Source organism: Brienomyrus brachyistius, chromosome 19, assembly GCF_023856365.1.
Source record: "Brienomyrus brachyistius isolate T26 chromosome 19, BBRACH_0.4, whole genome shotgun sequence".
In the NCBI taxonomy this organism is placed as follows: domain Eukaryota; kingdom Metazoa; phylum Chordata; class Actinopteri; order Osteoglossiformes; family Mormyridae; genus Brienomyrus; species Brienomyrus brachyistius.
The window spans coordinates 19,333,680-19,355,312 of NC_064551.1; the positions used below are offsets into that span (position 1 = coordinate 19,333,680).

The 21,633-nt window shown below is 48.2% G+C and overlaps 1 protein-coding gene across 3 annotated transcripts in view; it reads right to left on the reverse strand.

The window, feature by feature from the left end:
• Positions 1-984: 984 nt before the first annotated feature.
• LOC125715148 (NHS-like protein 1) overlaps positions 985-21,633 on the reverse strand; it is a 43,619-nt gene continuing 22,970 nt past the window's right edge. Inside the window, exons 1-8 of one of the 3 annotated variants that reach the window (XM_048986423.1) lie at positions 19,632-19,836; positions 17,751-17,903; positions 13,788-13,909; positions 11,059-11,248; positions 9,881-10,012; positions 4,988-8,182; positions 4,037-4,160; positions 985-2,874 (exon numbers count right to left, since the gene is read on the reverse strand). In XM_048986423.1, coding sequence (XP_048842380.1) covers positions 2,259-2,874; positions 4,037-4,160; positions 4,988-8,182; positions 9,881-10,012; positions 11,059-11,248; positions 13,788-13,909; positions 17,751-17,903; positions 19,632-19,689 — 4,590 coding nt within the window. In that variant the 5' untranslated portion in view covers positions 19,690-19,836 and the 3' untranslated portion in view covers positions 985-2,258. Of the gene's footprint in view, positions 2,875-4,036; positions 4,161-4,987; positions 8,183-9,880; positions 10,013-11,058; positions 11,249-13,787; positions 13,910-17,750; positions 17,904-19,631; positions 19,837-21,633 lie in introns of those variants that run through there. The other 2 variants (XM_048986425.1, XM_048986426.1) reach the window with 2 other exon arrangements.

Genomic DNA, 21,633 nt, shown 5'->3' on the forward strand with positions numbered 1-21,633 from the left:
TAATTTGGTGTAATTAACATGAAAATGCTCAGCATTTTATTATGTCATAATACAGGAAACAGCTGATTACCTGAGACTGCAGGTGCCCGATAGCCCTCTAGGTGGTGCTGGTTCGTTGGCTGATGCCCAGTGCCCAGTGCCCAGTGCTCTACGTGCCAACCTTTGGTGAAAAATTGTTACCAGATAACCGACCACTGGTTCAATTAGTGGTGAAACTTATTATTCTTATTATTTTAATAAACTTTTTTTTTTTATTACTTTTTGTAATACCGCTATTACTGCTGCAGTGAGTGATTGAGCATTGGTGTTTGTTGTTATTTATTGTGTTTCAAAACCAAATGATGAATGTATTTCTCAATTCTCACATCTTTCAGACTGGAAATTCAAATTTTTTTTAAATGAAATATTGTTCATAAATTGAAATCTAATTTAATCAGGACATGTATGTGTGTGTCTGTGTCTCGAGGAGAGCGAGATGGGACGTGCAAAAACGATCCAACATTCCCACAGGGAGGAATAAAATATCACCCTTGTAATCCTTACTGTAATTTTAAGCCGTTTATAGGGAATGTTACGGAATCGCTGGTTTAAGTCTCTCTTGGATCTTTTTAAAACTTCTTGTCTAGTATCTAATTCTAGAGGAATTGTATTGAAAATGCTGTCAGAGGCTTGATTTAACAGGACCTGGGGCAGGTGGTGAACTGTTTCCCTGAGGGGGCTGGGGGGCTCCCGGTCCCACAGGAATATTTAAAGTGACAGGTGGGGGTGGGGGAGACTGAGACTTTAACTGCTGTGACAAAAGGCAGATGAGTGGGACCTCTGATATCCATGTCTGTGTTTTTAGTAGAATTCCACTCTGCTCAGTGAGGTGTCGCTGATGCGGAAACTGGATAAAATACCAAAGGGAATAATCAACATTTATGAAAACTCTGGTACTGTGTAAAAATAAATGATGCACAGACATTAATAGAAATTAGGGGAAAAACTCAGTTAACAAATTATTTTATTTGTTAAACACATACTTAAGACAAAATAAAATTCAGTGTATTGGACATATTTGCGTTGACGGTCATAGATTTTCCAATGTTCACCTTTGCCAGCAGCAGACATTCAAGAGGCTATTGCTACTGCTGAAAGCAAGAGGAACATTTTACAATGTGGCACCGATTTCACCCCCGCCAGCTTTGTAAGGCCTCGTCGTTCAGACCCAAAACAGCATATTTAGGCCTGTAGGGCCCCCCACTTCCTTATCACACAGGGAGGGGGTTAATTACATCCATTTTTTCACTATGCTAAAATAAATAGTCTACAAAAGGATACACTCCCTGTGTTTTCATAACAAAGTACTAAAAATGTACAAATTCTGTGAAAAATAAGTCAAAATGTTACTTTTACAGTCTATATATTTACAAAAAAAGTACAAAACCTCACAGGAAAGAAATCTATTATAGAAAGTTAAAGTTAAATTAATGGTGAGTCTAGATAAGATTCTGTTTCCATTACAAGATTGGCCACATCCAGTCTAGAACAATCCATCAGACTTGTCTCACATCCTTATAATAATCCAGACTAAATCTTATTAGTTCTTTGGTAACTAAACATTCACAAGTAAAACGGGACTTTGTGATTTTTCAAGTAAGTTTCACATACAATTCTTCATCTCCACTTAGTAAATTATCCTAACATCTTTTTTACACAACACTACCGAAAAACAACCAAGAGTGCAAATCTACTAACTCATATGACACTATTAAGATCTGCCAAACTTGCAGAAAATCCATCTTATCTCTACCTCCTTTCTCGTTCGGCCTGTTCATGTAAAGAGGAAATTAGATGTCACATATTTTCAGCTATTGGCCCAGCTGCCATCTTCACCACTCACCCAAAGGCAAAGGAAGGCATCTACAGGGCTAAAATGAAAGGCTTTCTATTTCACTTTCCCAAAACTATTAAACAATGCTTTTCTGTTAAATAATAGTTACTATATAGGATCCACATTCTCCAATGACTTCCTTTCAGCATTAGTTTACGGTCCATCCTTCTCACACCTACTCTGTCTTTCAGAAGAAGAAATCAACCCAAACCCGACTAAAACAGAACGCTCACCTTGGCTTTGGAAATCTTGCCACTGCTTTTGGAAACAGACGTTAAAATGACAGGATGTTAGTGGTAAAAACTGTTGTAAAACCGGTGTCCACTTCAAACCCGGGACCAGCAGCCCTGGGGCATAGCTTCTAGTCCAAAGCTGTCCCTCCTATTTAACTGCCATCGTTGTTGTGTGAAGTGCCATTAGGATCCTGCAGGGGGCTCCCTACTTCCTCACAGTCGTCGCCGGCCTCCATCAGTTCACCGTCCCCCTCGCAGATGACAGTCATGGGGCTGCTCGGAATGCGGCTGCGAGCGTTGTACCTGCTGCTGGCCGCTGAGGGTGGTGTCCGAGACCGCCCATACCGGGACCCCCCCAAGGAGGAGGAGCCAATGCCAGGGAAGCGTGGCGAGAAGCCTTCACTACGAGCCCACTCCTCCATCACCTGCTTTCCGTGGCTAGGAGACCCGCCGGGGCTGTCCGGTGCTGAGAACTCCAGGGAGGACTCGGAGCGCGTCCGCTGGAAACGAGGGTCTGTGTTCTTGAGCATCTCGGTGGCGGAGATGCGGAAGCCGGTCTCAGAGCGGCTGCCCTTCTTCAGCAGCAGGGCCTTGAAGTTGTCGCTGCTGGTGGCCGACTTACGGAGGCTGCGCTGGACGGAACTCGCCTGGCGGGGCAGTGAGGCCAAGCTGGGGGAGCTGCTCGTAGGCGTTACCGGGGGCGACGGCGAATGGCCCCGCGACCGTTCCTCCTCAGACTCCCTCCGGCCCAACACCTTCCGTTTGGACCTGATCGGGGCAGAGACTGTCTGTTAAAGGGCATGATCCTGATGGAGGAAGAAAGATGGAGGCCAACATATTTTCGAATTTGGACGCTGAACCACCCTATCATGTAATCTGATAGATGATATTAGCATCTGCAGTACGGCAAAGGCCCTCAATTGCCCAAAAATGGCTGCAAGTGTTTCAGAAAAAAAAATGAAATTGTCTTTTACATAATTCATATCGGTTCCCCCTGAGCAGAAATGTATATTTTATATCATTCTATGGAGAACTGAATTACCAGCAGAAAAATCACACAGTTTGGAATATGAGCACTGAATAACGGAATTAGGTTCCACAGAGAAAGCCATAAACTCCACTTAACTGGCGTCCCATAATGCACTGCTCAGTAAGGTTTGAAACAGCTTTAACATGATGATAAATAGTAACTTTAAATGCTACTACAGGCCCTTCCACTCGGGGGCACTAGTGGGGCATTGCACCATCCTGCTAATACATGCTGCATCACAAGAAGGGTCTACTCCACAGCAGAATATTTAGTTCGCCCTTGTTTACAAGGTCAAAGATTCCCTGTAGCACCATTACAGATGAAATAACATTCTTGTGATTGGATCTTCATAAGCAGCGTATCTATTCGATTTGTCAAGATCTCACTACAAATGACGGGCAGCTAACTTTTGGGTTACTTGCCAGCCTGTGCCACACCTTCAGCCTTTCCAGACTGCGTAGGAAAAGAGGAAGAGGAAAGGGGAGGAGGGAGACAGGTGTGAGGAAACTCAGGGACGGGGGACAGACACTCGAGCTTCAAAAGAGCGGCTACACAGAAAGGCACTCAGAGGCAGTGATGGACATATCAGGACATCAGAGGACGGAAATTAAAAAAAAAAAAAAAAATTGCAGTGACTGAAAAACATAGATAAAGTTTGTCCTGTAGCAGCTCTGCTTCCAGGATTAGGGAACCGACCAAAGGATGCTCACGCCACATGAACGACTGAACTGCGTAAGCCTAGGGTGTCACAGCGAAGTGTGCGCCGATGGGCCAGGCATGCAGTGTAGTCTTGTTAACTTGTACTTCAGGTCCACAAGCTGAAAACTTGCTTGAACGGACGGGGCAGAAACACAGAGGGGCGAGCTGGAGGTTGGGAGCGGCGCAGGCACATATGCATACCTGTGAATGGCGGCGAAAAGGTCCTCGGTTGTCCGGGGTCGCGTGGGCGTCACCATGTCCTCACAGACATCTGCGTCGGCAACTGGTGTGGAGCAGGATACGACGGAATCCTCAAATATGTCGCCTGGGAAGCGTAAGGGAGCACATGTTACCGGCAGACCGGCACGCTGTTCCGCTAACACTGCCAGCCCTGAAGTCGAGACTGACAGATGTCGGCATGAGAGCGAGGCGGGGTTTGGGACGTTATATTCCTGCCTTCCAATTCCCCCTGCCCTAGTCCTGCTGCCTCCTTGCAACATCTGCACTTAGGCTCTCTAAGCCGCTGCGGATGGATGTCATGCTAGCCTGCTGCCACTCCCCCTCCCCCGCTTCTCTAGCCGTTCACCAGCCTGCTCCTCGGAACACTGTCCTTCCCTATCTAAGTCAGTGTGTGCGTATATGAGTGAGAGAGAGAGAGAGAGAGAAAGAGGGGGGAGAGAGCGAGAGAGAGGGAGAAAGAGAGAGAGAGGGAGAGTGAGAGGGACTTACAAGGAGAGTGTGATGGAGAAAATGCTCCAGTTGTTGCCGCAGTGTGATGCTACCGTGATCCCCTGTATGGGGGGGGGGGGGATGTTGACCTTTGGGCCTGAGCCCAACCCCAGAATAGCGACAGAGTCTCCAAGCAGGTCAGCAAAGGATAGAGCTATAAATTAGGGCTATTTATGACCTCTGCAATTCTGCTGACCCCCACGGAGCTGGAATCCACCCCAGGGGGTGGCCATGGTAGGTGAGCACACAGCTGCTCTGTTTACGGTGAACCCTGTCCAGAAACACAGGCAGCTCACGAAATATGGCAGCTGTGGAGTCCATAGTTTATACCGGAAAATCGTGTGTATCTAGTGTCTGCTGATATATGCTCAAGCTATATTGTAGACTTAATAAAAATAGTATAAATAATAGTGTTTTGCTTACCATTGTCTTCTTCCTTTGAGCTGATGGAGTCCATGGTGTTACTGGGATCTTGCTCTCTGTCTCTGTGTCCATCCGAAATGCTCTTCTCACCCATGAAGGGGAGCTCCTGGCTTACCGCTGTGCAGGTCTTGGCTTCTTGTAGGCTTTCTGAGGAGGCCTCGCTGCCCTGTGTCATGGGTGTGGTGGAGCTTCCAGAATGATCTTCCATGTGCTGCTGCTGGGTCGCACCAGGGCCTTCTGCCATCCCTGACACCGACAACCCAGTCTGGGGACTCAACCCCACAACCATCTCCCCGTCCACAACTTCAGGTTGCCTCTCTTCTGAAACAGGCTGAGGGGGAGACTGAGACACCTTTAGTATGAGTTTTGGCTTCTTAGAGACAACTGGAGGTTTCTTCTTGGGTGTAAAATTTAGTGATGCTACTGCTGGAACAGTAGGGGACAACTGATGCGGGGACTCTTCTGGGGACACAGAGTCGCTGTGGTGGCCCACCAAGCTTTCACTCTGTGTGTCTTCCAGATCACCAGCCTCCTGGCCAAATCTCTTGGTAGATGACAGCTGCATCTCAGTTTCATTTACAGCACGAGAGGAGCACACAGCCAATGACAACACATTAGGAGGTTCCACTTTTTGAGGCTTTTCTGGTGTTTTAGGCTTGTTGGACTCTAAGGCACGTCCTATGTCCTGGGCTTTGGTAGGAACACCTCCCTCATGTTCAAGTTTCTTGACAGACCTAAGTTGCACCATCTGAAGAGCTTGGGCAGTGATCAGGGGCATTGGAGGTAATTTTGACTCTTTGGCTATGTTCTCCTTGAAATCAGCATTCACAAGTCTGAGAGATTCTTTCTGACCTTTAATGCCGAAAGGTGGAGCCGCTGGTGTGATCATAGCATGCAATGGAGGTCGTAGAGGTGTCTTGGGAACAGTATGTGGCAGAGGAGGAGGCGGAGGGGGAAGAGGTGGAGAGAAGTCACTACTGACTGGCAAGCCAGAATCAAACAAAAGTTCTGGTGGAGGGGGAGGAAAGTCTGAAGAAGAGCTATAGGAGGACATCTCAGGTGTCTCAGGAGTTCTGTGTAGAGGAGGGATCATTTTCCCACCCACATATGCAGGGGTAGAGGGGGGGAGAGGCGGTGGAGGAGGTGGACTGAATAGTGGTTCTCTAGAATCATGAAGTGTGAAGGTTGGCGACACTGATGGGGAAGTATGGAGGCCAGGCAGGGGTGGAGGTGGAGGAGGTGGGGGTTTTTTTGCTGAATCTGAGGTGTTGGAGGACAAGGACGTGGAGGATGATGACACAGATGTAGAAGACAGCAGAGAAGACTTTCTTTCAGGTACCTTGGGCTTGGACTTTGCTCCTGCTGGAGACATTGACCTCATGCCAGAGGGTATGGGGGTGCCTGCCGTGGGTGTGTTGGATTGGCTGGAGTAGCCGCTGGAGGGGGAAGTGAGTCTATGCACTCTGTCCGGGGAGGAAGTTTTAGGCTTGACCACCGCTGCGCGGTCCTGGCTTTCTGGCCGCGATGCTTGCGACATGCTGGGCAGACAACTTCCATTGGAGAACTCGGGAGGGGCACCGCTGGAGCTAGTTGGGGAATGCGGTTGCTCCCCATGTTGCCGAGGGTAGTCGGGATAGTAACCCCAGGTCTCGGTGTAGTCTGAGCGCAGGCTACTCGTGTCACTTTGCGATGGTGTAACCGGACAGATATAGTAAACGTTTGCCATGGAGGCCGACAAGCCGCTGCTCCCAGCACTTACGCTGCTCTGACTCCGCGGACGCGGCACCCAAGGATCCTCGTAGTCGCTGCAGGGGCTCTGAGAGGATGATGGACTCGCTTTGCCCTTCATGCCCATCTGCAGAGTCTGCTGCAGGGTGGCAATTAGAGTCTCATTAAGGACCGATCCATTAGCGCTGGTCTTCTTCCCTGGCTTGCGTCGTAAGGAGTCTGTCCGAGCCGGTGGCAGCGGGGGCTTCCTCGACTTGCGGAGGGAGATGCTCCGGGATAAGGATCTGTCACTGTAGAAGCCGGAGGGGTCGTCCTGGACGTCGTACATGCGGCATTCGTACATACTGTGCCTCATTTTACCACGCATGTTATTATGGCTCCGGGTCCTGATGCCGGAATCCGTGTGCATGGAAGTGTAGTATCCGTCATTGTCCATGGAGTGCAGAGAACTGGCATCCGTCTTGTTTGAGGATCTCTCGGGGCTGCTGTAAATATGATTTGTCGGGGTAGAGCAGCTGGAGGTGAGGGGCCTCTTCGGTAGAATGTTCTCTGGGGTGTCGTTGACCCACTGGTCGGCGGCGACTGTGCTTTGACTCTGTAAGCTTCCGCCTGAGTAGCTAGACTCGCTTGAGGTATCCTGGCTCTTCCTTCCTTTTGTCCCGTTCAGGGTACTGCACTGGGAATCGACCTCAGTGCTGGTGCTGAGGGACACGGCTGAGTCACGGCGGGAGGAGGCGGCCGACTGAGCTTGGCATGACCCGCCGTTCACCACGGCGGTACTGAGGGGCCGGTCGTTTGGGTAGGAGGAGACAGACTGCATCTGCGGGCTGCCCAGCCCGCTACAGCTGTTTGCCGTGTGGATAGTGATGACCTCAGATGAGCATGACAATGTAGCATTGGGGATGAGCGAGGTGGAGTAGGCAGCATGAGGAGAGACCGTGCAGGCCGGACCCACTATGGCCTGCTCACTCAATGTGCTCCTCACTTCCTCGGACTTGGGTCGCACTATCGCCTTGGGGGAATTCCGCAACTGCACCGTGGTACCGTCGGCCTGTAATGCGCCAATCCGTTTAGGTAGCGCTCCCGCTGAGCAGTCCTCTGGCCTGTAGGGGGCCCTGCTGTAGCCGGGCTCGAAGTTCAAGGAGATACGGGCTCCCTGGCGGGGCAAGCTATGGAAACGCTGACTGCCTCCGTTATGCTGTGGGGCGAAGATGGTGCTGGAGCTGTCGCTCGCTATAGGGAGGGTCCCTGAGGAGGCGGCCATCTGAGCCGCGATGCCTTGGCCCCTCTGTGCCCGGATCCTCCGCATGGAAGGGGGGACAACTTTCACTTCCTCTGTCTGGCAGCTGGAGTCGCGGGTGTTAGAGTGGCGTTGCCCTGAGTTCATGCTGCCGACTCGGCCCAGCGTAGAGTACTGACCAGGTATGTACATGGAGTGAGGGCGGAGGTCGCCGTGCCCTGTCACTGCTGCAGAGAGGATAAGATCAAATGTGGGAAATTTCAGACTCGTTCACTTTTGACACTAGGCTGTCAGGCAAATGAAGCCTATCTATTGGGAGGCTAATTCATTTGATCTGCAGCTGCCCTTCTGAAGTGCTTACTTCCCTTTTTGAGGCTTAATTAAAATAAGGCTGAGGGAAATCACCACGCAGAATGTTCCGGAAACTCTTTCACCATTCGGGCATATCACAGTGATAACTATGAAGAAGAGGCTTTGCTTCCACTGAAAGCTTTTTTCAAGCAATAAAAGTCCCTTAAACATCCATAGCAGGAACCTGGCCTTTCTAAACAACCTGCAGAAGCAGACTTTGCTTTTAATGACCCATATGCTTTTAAGAAATATATTTTTATTTAGCTATAAAGGTTGAGTATAAACCATCAATAATTGCTGTTTTCTTCATTGCACAACGTAAAAAAAACAGCCTTCCTTATACGAATTACATCAAAATCTGAAACACGGGTTACACAAGCGTGTTGAGCTCCTGTGATTCCCTCGGCTATTTTTGTTGACTGACCAGCTGTCAAAGGTCAGGGTGGGCAATACTGACATAATGACTACTGGGGGGAATAAAGACCCAGCCCCTACACTTCCCCATCTCGCTACCCCTCCCCCAAGCTACCACCTACCCCCAAGGCTCACAGAGAAGGGGGGCATTGACAGGTCAATTTTGTGTCATTAACTGTAATGAAAAATGCATATGGCTGGGATGACCCCTGCTGGTTTGAGAGCCTGTGTGGGGGTGCACGTCTTCTGTCCCCCTACACCTCCCCAAACATCTAGTGCTTCAAATTCAAAAGTATTATTAACAAACATCTCCCACATGGCACAATATTAAGTAGTGATGGAAAGGTCGAGATGGATTGTGGGTTATCCTGTGCTTTTAACATGAGGGAAGCACTACTGTAGTGTTTGGGGATTATTGTGTAGAAACATTTAGGGAATAACTGCACAGATATTGGACCATTAGCACTACTGTTTATCAGGAGGGAACATTGGAAAAGCTACAGAAAGATGACTGGTGTTAGTGTTACCCCAGTGAATTTGGGACATTGGTGGTATTGTTCATGAGAAGGCTTGTAAACTCTCATATTTTGAAGGGTGATGATTAAATCTTCTTAATACCAGTTTCTTATAGGTTTGTATTTTACAGTTGTATCATGGACAAACAGACGTAAAACATCGCAACAGCTCTGCAGTTAAAGGCCTAGCTCAACAGCTCTGCAGTTAGAGTTGAAACTCTAAAGATCTAGCGACTGAACGAGCTGAAGACACAGCAGATACATCAGCCAGTTCTTGACTGTATAGTCCTATACACTGGCCTGAGCCCCACACAGTGTGGACCAACCTTGAGCAAAGATCGGGGCATTTCAACAGGGTGCCACAAGAGGGCAACCTTCAGAACTGGGACTCAAATCATGGCTTTTAACAACATGGTTCCTCTGGTGATATCAAAATACTGTGTGGGCTTCACAAATGTAGTGAGATGGATAAATCGATACGTTAGCACGGCGGTTAGCTCAACCTCTCCATGAATTATGATCCTTCCTCAGGGGCTCTAGAGAAGGTCAAGGGTGATTGTACATGACGAAGGAGGGGATTCTATTAAGGGGAGCCCTGCACCGAATAAAATGACAGGGAACAGGACCCAGCATTGTAAGTCATACCTAGTTCCTTCTGGATGCTGTCAGGAACCCCTGTTATTGTCTTTCTCCTTTTGACTTTCTTGGGCCGCCTGACGACCGTGTCAGTGTTAACTAAGGAGCGGCGGATGCTGGCCTGCCGGTCAAAAGTCTCCCCTGGTGTGAGGCGGCGAGAGTGAGCAAACCAGCTGGTTACTGAAAAGGCATGCGACTCCCATGCAGACACGCACAGACATTAATAAACACACCCAGATAAGAGGCATTCATACGCATACACATTAAATCATATCCTGCTGGCCAGGAGACAATCTGGGATCGTGCGAAAGTCCCTCTGGTCCATCCGCCAAGGTGGACACTGATGTAGAGTTGGAACATCATTAAATCGAAAGTTAACATTCGTAACCGGCTTATAAATGGATCATTAAGTTTCAGGTAAAGGTTCCAAAGTTTATCTGCTGGCCAGCGATGGGGTTAGTGCAAGATCAAGGTGCATCCTCCACTGCCACATCCGCGGTAGAGCGGTAACCTCTCCAGATACGTCGGAGGGTCCGGCTCTCACACGGATGCGGCCCGAGCAGGGACTGAGTGGAATGAAGGATCGACGGGTGATGGAGAGTTTTAGGGGGAGAGAAATGGCACGGCTGACCAGTGGGTAGGGCCATCTGCAGACAGGGAGATGCTATGCAGGTGCGAGGACTGGGGGCCAGACCTGATAAAGGGCCCCTCCCATCCTAATATCAATACAGTGAGTCGGGTTAGTACAATTTGATACTACCAAGAGATCAGTGATTGTGCAAGTTAGGGACTATGGTCAATCGGGGATAATTCAATTGCAGATTCATTTTGCTATTGCGGTTTGATCGCAAAATATGGGGGTAAGCTTTCAGAACACTTATCGACATGTTTTCTTCATTTACATATTTGGCAGATGCTTTTAACCAAAGTGACATACAGCTGAGAGATCAGGGTCAGCCGGTCCCTGGAGCAAAAGAGGGGTAAGGGTCATGTTCAAGAGCCCTATGGTGAAGTCACTCTGCCGACCCTGGGATTTGAACCAGCGACCGAGTGAGGACTGAGGCTACATTTTTCTGTGAGCGTATCTATAAACTTCTCATGACCTGGGTATCTTCAGAACCGACACAAGAAACGTTGAAAGGGGCCAGAAGTGGCAGTGAAGAAATGGCAGGGACCCCGCAGCCTACCGGTGATGTTAATGGGGACGATGTCGGTCTGCACCGCCTGAGCCTGCTGCCTCATTCTTTCCTCTGGGGTGGGCAGGGGCATGGTCTTGCTCCAGCCGCTACCAGCTGCATCATTACTGTCTGCCGGCTGGGGTGTCCGGGGCCTCACCGGCAACGTCGGCTCCTCCTCGTCCTCTGACGAGACCTCGGACTGGAGGTGGCACAAGGAAGGAGGAGGAGGTGAAACAGGCGTAGGCAAACTCGAAACTGATCCGTCAAACGGGCCTAACCAATGGAGCAGCTACACCCATATCCAGAGTAACTGAAAATGCATAGAGTTTACCTGCATATGCTAAATGCAACTGATATGCATTTATGCAAATAAGATATATATATATTCATTCATAATGCATTATAATGGTCGGTATGACGATTTCTATAGTGCATTGTAGATGAGAGCTTCATAAAGCATTCATAATGCATAATACCCATGGCTATAAAGTGTTATGCCTTTTTATAAATATTTATAGCCATGTTTATAATGCTTTATGAATGTATTATAACGTGTTATGAATGTCTTCATAGATTTTTATGGCCAAAATGTGAAAAAGTATTATTTTAGAAATACAACAAAGAGCTAATTGGCTAACTGTTTACCTGCAGCTAAAGTTAAGCAAACTTGCTTTTCCACTACATTAGAAGGAGAACAGGTTGTCCAACAACAAGTCAGGTCTTTCCTGAATTTTGTGTGGGTGTGACAGGATGGGGGGGGGGGTCACCACTAACTGACACCCTGTTCTAAAACATGGAACAGGAAGAGGGGGTGGGGTAGGCCTAAGATCCCAGGAACGTTGGCTGTGTCCTTCCATAATTAAGGGCCTAGTTAGGCCCAGTTTGCAATGTAAAAGGCCAGTTTGTGAACACAGAGTTTGGCTTTGGTCACCGGACCAGGTCCCTAAGTGGTGTTTGGTGGGAAACAGGGTGGAGCCTCAGTGACATGGAGATACAAGGATAGCTGCACATAACCGTAAGACAACATATACAGTAATATTTAATTTGACGCCTTATCTTTGTGAAGCACTTTGGGGTAAATTATGCACTATTTTAGGAATGACATTATATAAGAATAAACCTATATGTATTTAGTAGGGTTACATTTTTTTCAGATTCACTTCAAGAAAGGGAAGAAACAAATTTATTCATCGGGAAAACTGTCATATCATTGTATAATAGCCTGGCATTTCTACAAAGAGATATGAATACATACACATACATGAATATATGCACAAATGGTGAGAATTTCCAGTCCATAAACGTACTAGTTATGCATAAAGAAGATGAAGTCAGACCATGTAAGGTGCTGTACTTTTAGACGGTATGTTAAAGGGTCACACAAACAATTGCAAGACCCAGATGCTTATTTTTTATAAGGACCTTCAGTCACAGAGAAACGGTTAAGGGCGGTTAAAGGAAATTAAGAGCATCCACCCTTCCCTGAAGGCTCCGTGACTTAGTGTGTCCCACCACGGTGACACGGAGATGATCCAGAGCTTCACCCTGGACGCTCGCAGGAGCTCCACCTCTGAACTGCAAGTGCCATAGTTTCCATAGCAAGGTTTCCACCAGGTTCTTATTTATTTGTTTGTTTGCTTATTCATCTTTTTATTTGCTTGCCTATTTATTTATTTGTTCATTTTTTTTAATTGTTTGTTTGTTTGTTTATTACTTTCCAGACCTTCTGATGTCAGCACCATCTGCCGCTATTCCCTGCTGGCACAGAGCAGGAAATCATGCAACGGTGCCACACACTCACAGGGGAGGAGTCCCTGGAGGAGTCCATGGAGGAGTCCATGGGGCCGATGTGGCTGCCGTTGGGGATGAGTACGCTAACCCGAAGCTGCTACCTCGCTTAGCTCTTGAGGGCTGTGACACGCCGCAGAAGCGAGAATACCTTCGATTCCCGGCGTTTCAAATCACAATGTAAGACAACACCAAGGCAGGGGAGACCAGGCTGCTCGGCAAAGAGAGACGGGCAGGGATGCAGGAAGAGTAACAAATAGAATCATTCGAGTCACGAATAGAGTGACAAATAGAGTCACGTCGGCCCCAAAGACTCACACACAACGCCAAGAGTTGGTGTATAACTAGGAGAACCGCATCGGAAAAAAGCGAGAAGCAATTCCACTCTCTGCCACTAGAGGTCAGGTCAGGATTGTCTCAACAATCGACTACCTCTCGGATATGTGGAGCCTCTATTTCGAAATCCACAAATCCCGTATCACTAAATTGATTGAGACTATAAATACTTGTCTTGTGATATAAACAATAAAGCAGAGACTGGCTAATATTTACTTTACATGACTCAAGAGTCACATTTGAAGAAAATTTATATGCAACATCTGAAAGGGCTAACAGGCATAACTGTCGGTGTAGAACAGTATCAAGCTTTATACTATAATCTACCACTTGTTTACTTGGCTTGTAAAATTTTCTTTTGTTATAACAGAGGAATACATTTTCAATTTATGGAGATAAAGCAATTTGCCTTTGTCCTCTTAAGAAGACCTCCAAAATGAGCAAATTACCCTAGGCGTGCTAACCCTGATCCACAGTCAGTCTGCTTTCCCTCCATCTGCTCCCCTAATTGTCTTTAATTTAACCCCTTGCTGTTTGAATCGGCTGCATCTCTGCTAATTGCACAGGAATTATGCTAACAGCACCGAGCAGGTCAGTTTGACTTCGGGACCCACCTTCTTGTCCATGTCCTCGTCCTCCTGCGCGCTGTCATCCGACATGTTGGAGCCGGAGAACATGGGGCCCTGGGAGTAGTACTGCGAGCTGCGGAAGCCATCCTTCCTCAGTTTGTCACAGTCTGGAAGACAGCAGGACACGCAGGAATGGTAAGGTCAACACTGGGCGTATGACATGCTTCAGGTCTGACCCATTTATAGCCAAATGCATGCATGTCCTTCTGCTTCCTGTTGGAAATCTTTGCAGAGGAGATTATCAGAGGTGCAGATTTCAGGTCCAGAAAGTACAAATCCAGACCAAGATTTTGTTTCAACCAACCAGCTGAGTACTCTGCGGCTATGACTCTTTATACTGAACTGGCTGGTCGAAACAAATTCTTTGTCTGGATTCGTATTCTCTGGACCTGAAATCTCTACCTCTGGAGATTATTCACCTGTAGATGGTATGTTACATAAGTGGCCATGCATCAATCCAATAACCTTCACCATCTTCTAAAACAAACATAACATCAACATTCTAGAACTCACTGCACCTGCAGTCCCTTTTAGCAAAGGCTGCCGAAGGCTGTGAAGCCTCCCAGGGGTTTGAGTGACCCCTGTACACACCTCGCCCTTTAGACATCACCCCCCCCCCCCCAACCCCCCCGCTGAGATTCCATCTGACAAATTTCCCAGGAGATCCCCTGTCTTTAGCCTGTTTCTCCACACCTGCAGCCCAGGGGTTTAAGACCTTACAATCAGACAAGTGGATTCCTCCTCCATTCCTTCAGAGTGACGTAATGCCGTCTCAGTCGAAGGGCCACAGTTAGAAATGCTGTCAGATTATTATAGCAGTCTTTATGAATATTGTTTACAGCAAGGCCTATATTTCTGTCCTCTGTTTTGAAGGACAAATAACACGAGATACCTGTGAAAGGTCTCGCACTCAAAATACAAATTTCATTACAACTGAGGAACAGTGTCTGCCCCTAAGCCACCAATCATCTTAACCAGAAAGATGCAACTAACTGAAGAAAGGTCACGCCACTGCGCCCGCCTGCATTCTGTATGCACCCATCTGCCAGCCTGCCCCTCCGAACAGCTGACTGTTCACGGGGCACTAATTTTAACCACATGAACGCTGCAAACCACATAAAGTGCAAAATCTACAATGATACATTTAATACTGTTAAGTATTAAAAGTGTGTTTGCATTTTTGCACTTTAGTTCACTATTCAGCTTTAAACTGTATATCCATATTATGTATGTTATCAATTTCATACGTTTATTTTTTATTTATTCGTGATATTTACCACTGGTGGCACAAACACCCAAGGTTTAATGGTATATGTACAATGACAATAAAAATATTCTATTCTATTCTATTGTATTCTGTTCTATTCTATTCTTATTCTAAACGTAGGATTTTGGTTCGACTCCCAGCCTCCAGCTCTGTGTAGACCTGGCAGGTTCTTCCTGTTTTGTGTGGATTAGTACTTGATTCCTCCGGGATTCTCCACAGAGACATGCAGCTGGTGAATCAGACCCGCTTTATCGCTGGTGGAGCGTGTGCACGTCCTGCGATGGATCGGCAGGTGTCCCCCCCGCCTGGCGCCCCATGCTTCCTGGGTGGGATTCGCATTTGGATGCTGGATGGATTAACAGTATGAAAATGTCCAGATAATTTTCTCAAAGCACAGTAAAACTAAATGCTTTTTCGTTCCAGTGCTAAAACAGAGACACTTCAGTAGAAAGCTAAGCGACTGAGGAGAATGGGGGGGGGGGGGGGGGGGGGGGGTATTCCCATGTTTGGGGAGCTTTAAGATTCTTAGCCCTTAAAACTTGAAGCAGGTAAACAGGACTGGGCTAGGCGATTGGGAAGGGTCCAGCACACGAGGAGGGCTGCTCCCGAGGGCAGGGTGAGCAGCTGTCAGACGGCATATGGGGCAGAAGGGTAAGAGTGGTACAGCAGGCACTGTACAGAGAAGACTGAGAGGCCAGGGAGGAGAGTGCATGCATGCAGCCCAGTGGGTGACAGGAGTCAGTCGTCACCCGCAGGTATGCAAGCGGCCACTTGTTCTACTCCTCCAGAAAAAGCAGAACATGGACTGATAAATACACGTCAACACCCCCCCCCCTCAATGGAAGAAACATCACCCATGTGACAGATGATAAGGAAGGCTTTCCTTACACTCCCCCGCTGTGCAGCGAATGGCAAAGTGCAGATGGGACCTAATCTTCTAGCAGTCTGGTGAAGACCTCCGACCTAGAAGCAGGGTCTCCAGGGGGCCACCCCCCCCCCCAGCCCCACGCAGCTGACTGCATAGGGAGCTTTTCAGAACCGCTCCAATATCACTAAGTGGTCCTGATGGATGACATCATGCAGGCTAAGGCAGATCCGAGGGAGAAGCCGATTGAAATGTGGCGAGAAATGCAGGCTGGTGCAGCCGCCTTCCCTTTAACAGACCGTCACGCATCAGCACATGCGACCTGAAAGTTATCCATCCTTACAAACACATTCAGAAAGGCCACAATTGTTGCATATCTGTCAATGTAGGTGGTGAACATAAAAATCAAAGACTTTCCATTTTCACAGGCACCAAAAAGGGTGTTTATCTCTGTACTCTCCATCAGTATTGTTACTTAGCAATAGCTGGTTAGCTTCTGTTTCCATGGCAGCTTAACTGTTTGTTTGGATATCTAATGCTGCTGTTCACATATGAAATCCTAATAATAGGTTGGTTCCGATTCCTTGGCCAGGATGGGTCCACAAACAGGAGATGCTAGGTGATGGACAGTTTATATTTGAACGAATGACACAAGATGGCAGCAAGACGTGAAGCTCTATTATGGAATACTGGCCAAATGGATTCTCTTGTTTACGAAATGCTGCTGAACAATGAAATGCAGACCCTCTCGACGGTCTCTGATATCATGTTTCTGGCGGAGACTCCCGCCTGCCACCTGGTGACATCAGCTGCCGTGGACACCCGGGACCGAGAGCCAAAGAGGCCCCCTGGCGTGCAAGGCCGGCCTCATGGCGCACATTCAACACCGCCGGATGGTATGGGCATCCCTGGGCTTCATGGCTACCAAATCCAAAGGATCCACCCCCTTCCCCACACGCTGGAGTAAAGAAGACGGCCAACCTTGTAAAGGACAAAAATCAGAACTGATTCACTGGTTATATTATGGTTTGAGCCCAAGTCATGCCTGTTCTTAGGGCATGTTGAGGGTCCCACGCAGATCTAACAGCTACTCTTGAGTTTAACAAAGGACAACAGGCCATTTTCTGCAGGTAGCCAAGGGGGTTGGGGTGGGAATAGTCAAAAGACAGATATCGGCTTGCTGTTCCTTTCTTCACAGCCCCCCGCGCCCCCCCCCCCCCCCCCCCGCTGTGCCTACTTAGCACTATTAAAAGGTCCATTTGCTGATAAGATACCGCCGACTGTTTGAACTCATCTGCTTCCCCATGACTATCACCTGTCCTCTCCATGACCCCATGCCCTTGACAGCAGTACAGCCCAACGTGAGACCCAAGACGCTGTAAGCTATGTTGGTCCCTAGTTGATGTGACTGGAGTTTCGGACTCATGGTAATCAGTGAGTTGTATCATGGGAATAGGGGACAGTATCCCATGCAAACTTTCTGAATAACAGCGAGGGAGGAGGTAAGGCCACTTTAGACATGTCTAATGATATTAATGCAGGACATTTAACAGGGCTAGTCTATATGTATCCAACCACCCATGCATCTTCCATACTGCTTATCCAGTACAAGGTTATAGTGACTTCGGAGGTTGTCCCTGGAAGCAAGGCAAAGAAGCACCCTGGATGGTATACCAGTCCATCACAGGGTACACACTGAGGTCAAATTAACGGTTCTGCATGTTCTTGGCCATGTATTTGACCCAGTTGGTGCCACATAGAGCGACCCTCCGCAAAACCCGGAAGAACGCATCGCCCTCCCCAGCCCCGGACTCACCTCGTAGCACGTTCTTGAGGTTGACCTTAGCCTGCCGGTGCAGGTCTTCCACGCAGGCAGGCCGATTCGTGGGCAGGAAGACGTTTTCCTGCTGGTGCCAAGGAGCCGCATAGTGAACTGCCCACTTGCTCTCCTCGTCCAGATTAGACACCGCTGTGGGGAGACAAAAGGACAGGCCGCCATTTCGATGATGGCAAGGAGGCTCATGGGAGACCGTGCCGAGCCTGTCTCACTTTTACAAGAAAGCAACTAAACTGAGAGCTGCAAACATTCATGGAGCTTGGATGAGGTGCAGAAAAAAGGTCCAACAGCCAAAGAAAGACTGAGTGCAGTGATGAACAAATTTAAAACGTGAAACTGCTGCTTGTAAAGAAACTTGGGAATTCACCATCAAAGTCTGTGCAACACAAATGTTTGAGATTCACCAAGTCCAGCAGAGGTATCGAGTTTCTTCTGCCAAACCCATTTCTGCAGTTTGCTCCGAAGTTTCCTTTGTTCCTTTGGACATGTAGAAGGTCGCACAGCTTGAGGTTAATTTCCCAAGTTGCAGATCGACAGCTTCCACCCCTTGGGTGAGAAGCACAAACGGCCGACAGAAGGCGCGAACCCAACGTCTCTGGCGCTAATGGCCTTTCCAGGCCACGTCACCAGGAAGGTCCACTTATCGCCGATGCTTTAAGTAAACACACAGAATCAGCTGCTATACTCATCAGCTAAAAGGGCGTTTCTGGAGTAACTCTCACCTGCTAGGAGCTGCTGCCTAATAGGTATGGGGGGGGGGGGGGGGTTAGGGTTCACTGAAGGTTTTGCATCAATTTTGCAATTTTCAAGTGCATAGTTCCAATGTCACCTGTCACCCCAGTATCATGTACTTTTTATCTAAGTTCTTAACTGTACAACTTTTCAATCTGAAGACAGGGTAGGACTTTACTGCGGTACGTTTTTAAGGTAGGTTAGTGAAACTTTAAAAATGAAACATCCTGGATTATAACTGTCTTAAAAAGTATATAATTCTAAATAAAAGCATCTGCAAATTTAATTACGGTTTTACTCTGTGCCAAATTCAGATTGGCTGGTCTTTTGCTCATTTCTTTCACTTCAGTGAAGATTTAATCGTCACTGCGAACAGGCATCTTACAGACGCCTAAAAGCTACAGTCGCATAGATCTCCAAGACTTAAACAGAGTGGCTAATTCAAGATGCAATTCAAGCAATTAATGGCTGTAAACACCATGCACAAGCTGCATCAATGAGCTAACTGCCCGCAAACACACCCACACATTCTGGTTCCGAAACAAGGCAAGGGAAGGCACAAGAATACCTGTTGCACAACTCTTGTTAGATCAAAGGTCAACAAGGTACAGTGTACAAAATGCAATGACTTCCCCAAAAACTAATCTCAGTGCTCTGTTGTAACGCAGTAACTCAATTAATGCCGATATCTGATCTGTGAAACGTGCACAAACCCTAGAGGTGAATACAATGACTGCTGATGATCGTTCAAAAAGGACAAACGTCCGTCAACATGATCCAAACCAAAGTCACACAAGCCCTTAGTTAGTGGAGAGGCAGTTGGGGCACAAGGTGAGGCCAAGCAGGATCCTGTCACAGGTTCCTCATAGAGCTCACAGTTGGCCCAAAAAGCTTCCACACTGTCCGACCCTGTGGGCAACCTCCGGAGAATCGGGTGCAGACATCCTTCTCAGAAAGACCGGCACCTGAGGAAGTAAAAGCTTCACTACAGAATCTCCAGATGAGTAGCGGACAGTGCCCTGCTCAGGTATCCAGAAAAACCACAGCGATACCTCGCAGATTAACCCGGCAGCCCGGACCATGCACCTGACCCAAGCCAGAGTAACGGAACCCAATGCACACACTTACCCTTCTTCTTCTTGAAGTATTTAATGACAGACTTGAACGCGTTGCCAATAAACACCATTATTCCCGTGAGCAGGGGCCCCCCGCCTCCCCCCCCCCCCCACCCCGGCAAGTCCGGCAGCACTCCGGGGGCCGAGGAGATGGAGCCCTGGTTCTGGAGCGAGGACGAGATGCTCTGTCTGCTTGTGCCGCCAGCCGCGGACGCAGTGCAGCTGTGAGCGAAACGCGACCAGCCTGCGCTCGGGGCACAATGAAAGCTCACCCCCCACCCTCAAACCGCCGAAACCCAACCCACACCTTCAGATCAAACCTCCGCCTCTTTCTCAGCTACGCCCACACCCCTCCCTCTCCTCCCTGACAACTCACCCACCCCACCCCCCAATGGCTCAACAGCCGCTTAGAAGGACCTGCCCCCCCTGCTGCTCTGAGCAGTGTTACCAAGGAATTGTTGCTTGTGCTAACCTCCCAGCAGCGGCTCGTCCTTTGGTGCCCCCCCCAATCCCCGTTCTCCCAGTGTAATCCTGCCCCTCTTGCTCGGCCTGCCTGACAGGCCCTCTTGCCGTGTTTGACATGCTGTTGGGCAATCTGAATCTGTTCCAGCTCGACAAGGATCGCTCACAATCCTCCCATTGTCCACCGGGGGCCACGGCCCCCTCTCCCGGGCAACCCTTTTTTTCTTTTCATAGTCGGGGGAGTGTGAAAGGAGGGAGGGCTTAAGAGCTCAATGGGGTCACCAATTTTGTGTGAGCCTGGGGGGGGGTTGTGTAGTAGGGTCTTTCACTCCCTTTTCTTACCCCGGTTCTGTTCACGGCTCATTGGAAATGTGCGCTGGGGAGTTCCCCTGTTTCACTGACCCGCTCGGCTGCCGGTGCGGCTCGAACCCGAGAGCGACAGCTATCTGGACGCATCCTGCTACCCGTCACGCTCGCAGCCTAGATAATGCTCTCAAGACCAAAACGGTCTAATTAGAGCTCCATTGTTCTCAATGCAAATAGGCCGGTCAACATCTTTATCTGCTATTAAGAAGAGGCTGGAGAATATGAGAGGGGGGCAGATTAAGAGGCGATGGATGGTTCCAGTCAATCACAGACACATCGGCCCGCGGGCGGCTCATAACCGGCGCACCAGGCAGTGTTCGCCTGTTACAAACAGACTTCTACTGAATTAAACATAACATTTTAGAAACCCGTGTAGAGCATGGATCTACAAAGTTCTACTCCCTCCCAGCTCTCCTATCCACACCCCCCACCCCCATCCCCGACCCCTGAAGTGGTCTGTATGAATAACCAGCCCATTTTCACCTCTTGGTCTGCCAAACTTCACACTCCCCCAACACCTCCTCACAACCCCCCCCCCCCCATCCCTCCCCCAGGTCTCTTCACAGTCAAAGCACTCTAGAACATAACCCTGCCTCCCCCAGCAAGAGCTCAAAAATATCACCTTTCACTCATGCCCAAATCGGCTCTCATTTCTGTCCTTCCAAAACACGGATGACTGGGAACAATTCAAGGAGCCTTGATTCCTGAAACTCCACCACCCAATGGTTTGCAAACATCTTATCTCCTTACTTATCTCTTTCCAGCATGGATTAATGGAGTAAACTATGGGGTGAGATTATTTAACACATCTGCTTTCCCTAAGGGAGACCAACTTAACTTCAAGTTTCCTGAAGTGTCTCTCACATTCTCATCAGGTTGAGCTTATTTACTGGTTATAAAATGTCCCCTTTACACAAACCAACATCCACGGAACTTCCAAAAACTGACAGCTACACAAAACCTTGGTAACCCAAATGCCACAAAGATCTATTCGAATCAAAAGATCAGGCAGGAAATCTTGGTTTTTCAGTTTTTTAAGCAGTGGTAGGGGCAGTGAGTTTCAGAAACAATTTCCCTTTGTAAAACGTAATTATAAAAAAAAAATTGTAATGATAAAATGATAAAAAAAAGAAACTAAAATAGCTTTTTGAAGGGACAGATTTTGTGAAGGGAGTAGTTTTTCCATT